A 9,547-nucleotide genomic window follows, 5' to 3' on the forward strand; every position below is an offset into this window, starting at 1 on the left:
TCTGGCCTCAATCCTATTACTGGTATTTTGGGAACGGGTTGGCTTGCCTACAGGTGGGTTAAAGTAGGCGCATCATAACTCGAGGAATCGGGTCGTGACAAGTTGGTATCATATCCCCAGGTTCACCAATCTCACTTATACAAACTTATGTCTAGTAGAGTCCTGTGGATTAGCGTAGAGATATACTTGACTTATCTTCGGGAGGTTACTGAATGTCGTTAGGAAGATTTTCTGGTTTATATCATTTTTTATGAATCGTATGTCTAATTTGGTTTCATGGGATATCACTTGTTTTACTATTTCACAAGATGCTTATACCCATGGTAGAGCGGCCAGGGTTGATGCACTAGGGCCCACAGGATCAACGATTGGTTTGCTTTAGGTTGTCTAGCCTATTTGGCCTTATGTGAGATTTTAGTGGGAGAGCCTTTTAGTTTAGTTAGTTCCAGTGATTAGGGAGTTTGCAAATGTATTTTCCATAGAACTGCATGGCCTCCCTCTAGAGCGTGATATGATTTTGTCATAGACAAAGTGCCAGGTACCCGTCTATTTCTATTCCATCTTATCAGATGGCACCTCCAGAGCTCAGTGTACAGTTTGAGGACCTCTTAGGTAAGGGGTTTATTTGCCCAAGTGTATCACCTTAGGGTGCCCAATCTTGTTTGTGAAAAGAAGGACAACTCTGTGCGGATGTGTATTGACTACAGGCAACTGAACAAGGTGGCGGTGAAGAATCGTTATCCTATACCCCATATTGATGACCTATTTGATCATCTTCAAGGTGCCACAATTTTTCTAAGATTGACTTGAGAACCGGTTACCATCAGCTAAGGATTAGGGTAGCGAACATTCCGAAGACCGCATTTAGGACTCATTACAACCACTATCAGTTCCTAGTGATGTCTTTTGGGTTGACTAATGGCCATGCCATCTTCATGGACTTGATGACTCCTGTGATCATGCCTAACCTTGATTCCTTCATCATAGTCTTCATTGATGACATATTGGTATACTCATGGAACTGGAGTGAGAATGAGCAGCATTTGAGAATAGAGCTCCAGACTTTAAGAGATGGGAAGCTTTATGCCAAGTTCTTAAAGTGAGAGTTTTGGCTTGAGAAAGTAGAATTATTGATGCACGTGGTGTCCAAGGAGGGCATTATTGTTGATCTGGCAAAGATTGAGGCTGTCTGTGATAGGGATAGGCCCACTTTTGTTACTGAAGTTTGTAGCTTCATCGGGTTAGCGAGTTACTATAGACACTTTCTTAAGGGCTTCTCCACTATTGCAACACCTTTGAATCGATTGAATCACTATGAAACCCCTTTTGTGTGGTTGGAGAAGTGGGAGTTGAGCTTTCGGAGGCTCAAGGAGTTGCTTACTACCACTCCCATTATATAACCTGGCATAATCCTCTGTTGAATGGGTAGTCTTTACCGGTAAAAAGTGGGCTGATTTGGGCATTCGAACCACAATCACCCAAATAGAATCATGTTGCCTGCAAGACTTGGGCTAACCTGTGATGAAATCCATATTGATCATCTCCCACTTCCATTCTGGAAGTTCTATATTCTGAGCCGTACCACCGGGCCTTTGGTGCTCTAGTTAAATTGTTGGCGATTCGGACACTTAGCAACAAACTCTGCAATGCTCTTCACTACAAGAAAAATGACCTTTAGCGAAAGGAAATACCGTCGCTATAAGTCCAAATCCGATCATTAAAGGTCTATAACGACTGGTCAAAAATTGGTCATCACCGGTCGTTAAAAGCTCCGTCGTTAAAGGTTAACGACTGGATTGCATGTCCGGTCGTTAAATATTATTTAACGACACCAATTAATCGGTCGTTACACGTGCTTACAACGACCAAATTCCCCTTCATTGATGGTCATTTAGTCGTTAGAACCTTCAAGTAAAACAACAAATTAGGGGCGTTATAACTAATTTTAGCGGCCAGAATTCCTGTCGTTGATTACAATACTTTTTAACAATCAAATTTCCTGTCACAAATTTCGATTTAAATTATTACATTTAATTTGTAGTTGTTATCTTTTCCATCATTTCTAAAAAGAACTAATATGATCAGTTCATATAAATTCTTTTCACATCCAATTGAAAATTTGATATAAAATTATATTTTAATAATAAATTAAAGAACACATTGATTTAATTACTAAAAACTTATATGTTCGACACAATATCTAAAAAAAAAGCATACACGTTCAACATAATAAAACATGTGTTCGACATCTATAAAATCCTAGAAATTAAGAAAATGACATTAAGAATAACTACAAAAACGTCTTTGCACCAACAATAAAAATATAATATTCTTTGTTGCACGCTCCACATTATCTTTCACATGATCTTGTTCTTTAATCTTCAAAATCTTCATCTGTCAAAACAACAATTTGAAGTAAATTAATTAGTAACGGAAAAAAGTTTGAACTTAAGGATTAATTCTCTTGAATAGTTCCTGATCTATTTTCTGATGTATACAACTAGAAACATATTTACAGTTCTAGTTCATGAATTCTAGATAATTTCTCTACCCAACCTTCTACATTGAGGATCTCCACTGGCAGCCACAAGAGTTGTATTACTTTCACATTAACATCTCATACAGAGGGTGGTTGGTGCTTCCTCATTTAAATATTTATTCAAGTGAATGCTTCCTCATACCCCACCTCTTTCACAAAACCTGGGCCTCTTTCCAGATTAATGGAAGGAAAGAGAGAGATTAAAGTGGACAGACATGAACACAACACACATTAAAGTGCTTCAACAAAGAGAATGTAAATATACATCAAATAAAGAAGACCAGAAATCCTAGTCCTAGTACTAGTACTGAAAGTTGAAGGAAAGAAAACATAGATAAGTTGTTGAAATGGAGAATGCAAGTGGATCAGATGAAACAAGCTTGCAGCTGGATGACAAGCAGGAAGTTAGAAAAACTTAAACAACTAATTACCACAGTGGAGAATGACACAAACATGATCAAATATATTTAAAGTTGCAGGGCAACAGAGAAAGGGTAATGTAGAAGTGTGTGATGTTTGAGATTAACTACTAATACTACAATAATAAAGGGCAAATTATATTGACAATGATATTATAGAGGACAAAGTCATACAAGGACCTAATCAGAGGAGAGATCTTGATTTTCTACCAACAACATATACAAACAATAACCATATTGATACCTACTTTTACATTTGAAGATGTTATAACAATCTCATTGGTATATACAGAAATGAACATAAAATCAATCTTTTAGCTTTGTGGATATTATAACTAAAGTGATATTGATTTTAGTTATATATAGAAATGCTAGAGTGAGAATGCCAGAATATACAGAATATTTAAGATAACGCAATGCACTAAAGGAAAACAGGTAACTCATAGCACAACTGCAATAACAAAGCCCTTATCAACGAGAAGCAACATCACTTCATTCACACACAATACACATCATGTAATAATAACTAATAGTATGTTTACTAACCTGATGGAATTGATGGAACTGATGAAGACTGACGGATCACTATATTTTCAAGGTGTTCATATTTACTCTCTAGAATATCCATGCGTTTTTGTAGTGATTCCTTTTCTTTTCGAGTTGTTTTCAGCTCTTCCCACAATGCAGCCTTTGAGGTGGTACCGCCTTTTAACTCCTTAGTTGTTATTCCACCACCAAATCCAACTACGTGACTTTTGCATTGAGGTCCAAAGCACCTTTCCACTACCTCAATATTAGTAAGAGATGGTTCAGATTGTACAAGCTCGTGAATTTCAGCCTATAAAACATAAGAATATTTAAAATAATGCAATGCACTAAGTAAGAGTAAGGATGTTAAATGAAATTAAAATTGTTATAAACATACATATTTTTCAACGGTTTCAGGTTCGACAAGCTCATTTCCCTTCTTACGTGTCTCAAAGAAAATAGTTGCCATGTTTGGTGGATTACCATCTTTGCCTCCCTTCACGATTAAAAAATAAGATATTTTATAGAAATAGGAGAGGTTTCTTTATAGGGTTGCACAATTTATTTACCATTTCGTAAACAATCTCTCTAATAGGCCTGCTACCCGTACGATGAGGCATACACAACTTAGACCTATTGACTGAGTTTCTTGTACTTGCGTCCTGCATTAACAACACAACAACTGAAATTATCACAATCCTGTTTAATGATTCTATATTTAATGTGTACTTTTAAGCTCAGTGGGAAGAGGGTAAAAGAGAACAGAAGCACAAAAAAACACCATTGCAATTTTCTTTGGTAGATCTTGTGGATAGAAGACATCAAATTTTTATCGAAATCAAGACTCAATTTGTACATGGTATAAATTATTCCAAAAAACTAATCATATGTGACTAGAAATAAAATGATATTTGTAATAACTATATGAAGTCTTACCTTAAATTTCTGAGATAAAAAATGTTCCTTGACCAACCATTCCCAATCACTCTTGTCTACTCCCATTGGCACATCTTTAAGAACCTCGTGCAATGATTTAGATTTCACATTCTTGTGCAATGATCCTCTCCAGTTATTCCAAAGCTTTCTCATATGTTGCAAAACATTATCTCTTTGATCATTCATGTCATCACTGTCAAACTTCTCCTAAAATAGAAAAAATACCATCAAAATCTCTTGAATAAGGGAAAACAAGGCATCAAAGTATAGATCACCTAATAGGTAGTAACCTAGAAATTTTAAACATAAATCAAAATTTCAAATAAATAACAACCACAAGTTGTCTGTTTAAAACCTATAGCTTACTCACATCACTATTGTATAGTGTTTGAAATAGCGTTAAGAGTAAAGTAGTGACACAAGCGAGTTGCCTGAAATAAGTAAATGCTACCATAATTTTAACTACCCCTAAGGTCTCAACATTGGCCAATGTTAGTCAATATAGACCTACTTCATACTATAATATGATCTAGAAGTGTATATCCAATGTGTATTCAACTAGCAAAAGAGATTTATGGAGATACAGTGAGAAAGAATAAGATTTGTTGATCAACCTTATTTAAAAGACCCCACTCATCTATTTATGTCATGTCAATGGAAAAAAGAGTTGTGGAGGAAAGTTACAGGTGGCTGGGTATAGTAGCTCAGGCAAAGTCAAGGAAAGTCTATAATGGATCAACCAATGACACTGGACCAAGATCAAGAAGTAGATTGTGGCAGGGCAGTTATGGAATTGTGATTTACTCCATATTACATAACAAAAATTAAAGATTCATTAAAGACAGAAGTACAACATATACAATTTATTACCAAAGAAAGATTATCAATAGTGAAAACCGCCAAGAAGGCCAAGAAATGTATATACTTAGTAGAGGCTTTCGATGAATAGGTGTATCCTCCATCAAACATTTAGGTCCTCAAGTAACAGTTAGTGTCAGCTCAATACTTAACGAAGTACATATCAATACACTGCTATGACTGAGAAATGTCCAAATTTTGTTAAGATGAAGGTTACACATTGAAATTATAACATAAAATTGAAAAACAATAATTGATAGTTTTTACCAACTGCAGAATCATATTAACTATAGCCACACTAAACTAATAATATTAACATCCAAAGGAATTACAGTGGAAGAATAAAGTTAACTTTTCAAAAGCCTCTTATTAGCAGGTAGTGGCAAGAGATTTAACTATCAAATAGGCTAACGAGAAAAGACGAAATGTGAGAATTTTTATCTATCCATTGAAACTGAGTAACTATACTTTGTTATTAAAGGAGAAGGAATGTGAAATCAAGAGTCATGTTTCAAACTAAAACATCCAATACTTTTTGAAAAGGGATTCTTGACAGTTATCAGTAAAAAGAAAGAGATAGATGTGTTGTAATCCTTACAGTAACAGCTGCCCACATGTGCTCAAGCTTATGCTCTTCAATGTCCATCCATGAGTGTACCCGGAGTGGACACATATTACGATCACGAACTATCAAGCCCAAGTGTCTCGTAAATGAGGTGTGATTCTGCCCGACGACTCGATTTTGATAGAAAGTGACTTTTAATTTTTCTCCAGGTCTCAATCGCAAAACATTCTTACAAATATTTGTTCCCCTCACATTCTTTGCCCTTTCTGTTTCACATGGACCTGCAAAATCTATAGTAAGGAAAACCAAACAAGAAGTTCAATCCCACTGTAGCACAAAGTGAAGAATGAGACAACTGGAACATACTTGAATCTAAATGACTGGGATAAGGAGAGTTCTATAGAATTTGTTGGTCTCCTAACTTCTTTTAAAGATCTTATTAACAGTGAGGATAGCTTGAAATGGAAGGGGAAACAATTTGGTCTTTTCACAGTGAAGTCTTGTTACTCTTAGATTCTCAGGGCCTATGGAAGCGAGGCAAGATAATGTTTTAGCTGCTTTATAGGTAACAATGCAGAAACTATTAGAAAATACGTAGAAGACAATACATACTAGTTTCAATTCCCTCAGCATCTTGTACCACTTCAACCACTTTTTTGCTTTTCTAGATTCAAACAAACCTGCAAAACTAACTGTAAGTCAAAATGCCCAAGAAATCAATTCAAGCTTACTAAAAAAAGTTACACAAATAAAATAAAATAGTAGTATCACTTCTTTGATCTTGCGAGACACTTCAGTCACTTTTTTAGCCTTGTCAAATTCAAACAGACCTGTAAATTTTGATGCAAGTCAATTGAAATAAGAAGTTCATTCCCATTACTAACAAGAAGGATACAAAGGAAATTAAATAAAGCAAATAAAAGCAGTGGTGTAGGTGAAATAGCCCATAACAATAGTGACATAATCTCAAAGGAAAAATGCACAACATAGAATCACAAGGAAGTAGTAGTCAATGAAAAAGAAGAATAAATTGAATAACACTCAGGATAATAATGCTGACAATAGTCGCAACAAAAAACTGGTATAATTCAAACAAGCTTCTAACTTAGCAGAGATGTTCCTACTACAGAGAAGTCAGGCAAACTGGATCAGGCTTGGAGATGCAAACACAAGGTATTTTTACTCAGTTATTAAACAGAGACAATTGAAGCAAGCTATTGAAAAACAACTGGAAATATTGAAACTTCTTAATGCAAAGGATGTTAGGAAAGTTGTGTGTAGTATTGATATGAAAAGCAGTCCTAGTCCTGACTATGGTAGTGATTTCTACAGAGAAGCTTGGGATATCATGGGAAAGATGTTGCTAAAGAACTGTTGGATTTCTTCCGGAATGGTCAGTTACTAAGACGGATAAATGTTATTAATATTGCCCTTATCTCGAATGTCCTTGTTCCTGAAAATGCTAGTCAGTGCAGACCTATCTCGTGTTGTATTGTGATATATAAAGTCAAACTGATTTGTCAAAAACTAAAATATGTGTAAGTTACTTGGTAGCAGAGAATCAATCAACTTTTGTTCAAGGGAGATCTATGGTCCACAATGTCTTAATATATCATGACTTATGAAGGCATTACAATAGGAAAACCAGTCTCAGATGTTTGATGAAGATTGATCTCCAAAAAGCATATGACATGCTGAGTTAGAAATTTTCGAGGAAGCTTTACTTGGTTATGGGTTTCCAGATGGCTTTGTGAAGTTGATTATGATATGTAACACCTCCCATGTATTCTGTTATGGTGAATGGGGTAGAAAATGGTTATTCGAGGAAAAACGAGGAATACGACAAGGGGACCCCATGTCTCCCCTGCTATTTATATTGGTTATGGAGTCTTTAACTACGGTCTTGAAGATTATGAGGGGCTTACCAAACTTCAGATTTCATCCAATGTGTAAAAAAGTTAAGCTTACAATATGTTTATTGCAGGAACACTGCTTATGGAACTATCATATGCTAACATATCTATTGCAGATGGAAGCAAGGCAAGATAATATTTTGACTGCTTTACAAGTAACAACATGAAAATATTACATAAAAGAAAATACATACTAGTTTCAGTTTCCTTAGCACCTTGAGCCACTTCAAACACTTTTTTTGCTTTTCTAGATTCAAACGGACCTGCAAATTTAAGTGCAAGTTATAAAAACTAACAATTCAATTCAACTAACAAAAAAAAGTTGCACAAATAAAATAACATACTAGTATCACTTTTTTGAGCAGATCGAGGCACTCCAATTACTTTTTTTGACTTATCAAATTCAAATGCACCTGCAAATTTTGATGAAAGTCAACCAAAATAAGAAGTTCATGCCCATTATTAATAACAGAAAGAATACAAAAAAGATTAAGTAAAGAAAGCTAAGCAAAATTTCTTGATCAAATATATTAACTGGACTAACTCTTTTTCAAATTATCACTTCTTTGAGCATCTCGAGTAACTTTTGATTCTTGAAAGAGGGTGTCATCGTCTTCCATTGGATAAAAATTAGGAGGCACAGGGATACTAGTCTTTGCTGACTTATTTCGACTAGAAGTTGTTGTATTACTTCTATTTTTGTCAATCAGAGTCGATTTTTCAACATTAATCCCTAAGGTTTGTCCTCGAGCCGTTGCACCACTAGTCAAAGTGTATTGATTCATTTCAGTTCCTTGATGGAAGGGAGCATTGTCTTCCTTTTCATCAAAACAAGGATGCACATGGAAACTATTGTCTGCTAGCTTATTCAACTTAGAAGTTGTGGCATTGTAACTTCTATTTTTGGAAATCGAAGTCCTTTGTTCAGCATTAACTCTTGTAGTGCTCATAACTTTCAAACTTTGACCTAGTCCCTTTGCTAAGGCACCAGGCTGAATGAGTCCATGCTTGGGAATTTTTGAAGCTTGTCCCATTTCATACTTCAGAGTTTTTGAGGGATTCATGTCAACCTAATACAAATAATAATAATAATAATCAAAAGATCAAATAGGTAAGGAAGTTTTTCATAAGATGAAATATTAACTGAAAACGCATTCAGAAAAAGACACATGTACATGTAACACAGGTTCCTCGCATAAACCATTAAATCTTTAGTAAAATCAAGGTAACATTAAAGACCAAGATTATTAAACAAATTTTCACAGAAAATACTATAAGAATCATTACCATAATAATTAATAAAGTAAAAGCAAGCATCATAAAGCTGCAAACCCTTAATGAGTTCTTTTTCTTTTCATTTGTGTAGAGTTATCTAACTTTCTAAGTCATCATCCTTTTTTCCAATATATCAAAAGAATCACGAGGTTGAACATTTTGCACTATATGCCAACCTTTATTCGAATGATCGATAACATAAAATACTTGTGATGCTTGGCTGGCTAATACAAATGGCTCATTTATTTTCAAACATCGCCGACGATTAACACTTACAAAGCCATATTCATCCATTTTAACTCCCTTTTTCTGATCATACACATCGAACCATGTACATTGGAATAAAATTCACTCTTCTCTCCCCAACAAATTGTAATTCAAGAACCTCGGTTAACTCGCTATAGTAATTCATAGGTTTTTGCTCTTCACGGTTCACCTACTACAACTACCCCACAATTTTGAGTTTTCAAATATTTATCATACTCTTGCACATGAAACCTATATCCATTAACAA

The 9,547-nt window shown here is 35.0% G+C and overlaps 1 protein-coding gene and 1 long non-coding RNA gene across 2 annotated transcripts; both read right to left on the reverse strand.

Moving 5' to 3' along the window:
* Window positions 1–2,364: 2,364 nt before the first annotated feature.
* LOC125812049 (uncharacterized) lies at window positions 2,365–4,488 on the reverse strand. Its single transcript, XM_049491545.1, has 5 exons — window positions 4,423–4,488; window positions 4,056–4,148; window positions 3,884–3,982; window positions 3,505–3,745; window positions 2,365–2,394 (listed from the first exon to the last, which is right to left on the reverse strand). Exons 1-5 carry the CDS (start codon window positions 4,486–4,488, stop codon window positions 2,375–2,377), a joined length of 519 nt encoding a protein of 172 aa, XP_049347502.1. The 3' UTR covers window positions 2,365–2,374.
* A 2,141-nt stretch (window positions 4,489–6,629) lies between these two features.
* Window positions 6,630–9,337, reverse strand: LOC125812042 (uncharacterized). The gene is made up of 4 exons (XR_007441964.1): window positions 9,310–9,337; window positions 8,103–8,171; window positions 7,953–8,021; window positions 6,630–6,675 (listed from the first exon to the last, which is right to left on the reverse strand). It is a non-coding gene; the product is annotated as an uncharacterized LOC125812042 (long non-coding RNA).
* Window positions 9,338–9,547: the final 210 nt, after the last annotated feature.

Source organism: Solanum verrucosum, unplaced genomic scaffold (assembly GCF_900185275.1).
Source record: "Solanum verrucosum unplaced genomic scaffold, falcon-dt-bn FXZP01000010.1, whole genome shotgun sequence".
NCBI classification, from domain to species: domain Eukaryota; kingdom Viridiplantae; phylum Streptophyta; class Magnoliopsida; order Solanales; family Solanaceae; genus Solanum; species Solanum verrucosum.

Bases quoted from the DNA above. Each gene is read 5' to 3' on its own strand.
- LOC125812049 (XM_049491545.1), bottom strand. From the start codon at position 4,488: ATGGGAGTAGACAAGAGTGATTGGGAATGGTTGGTCAAGGAACATTTT. The intron at 3,746-3,883 runs GTATGTTTATAA...ACTAATATTGAG, and splicing joins CTGAAACCGTTGAAAAATAT to GTAGTGGAAAGGTGCTTTGG. The intron at 2,395-3,504 runs GTTAGTAAACAT...TTGTTTTGACAG, and splicing joins AGTTCCATCAATTCCATCAG to ATGAAGATTTTGAAGATTAA.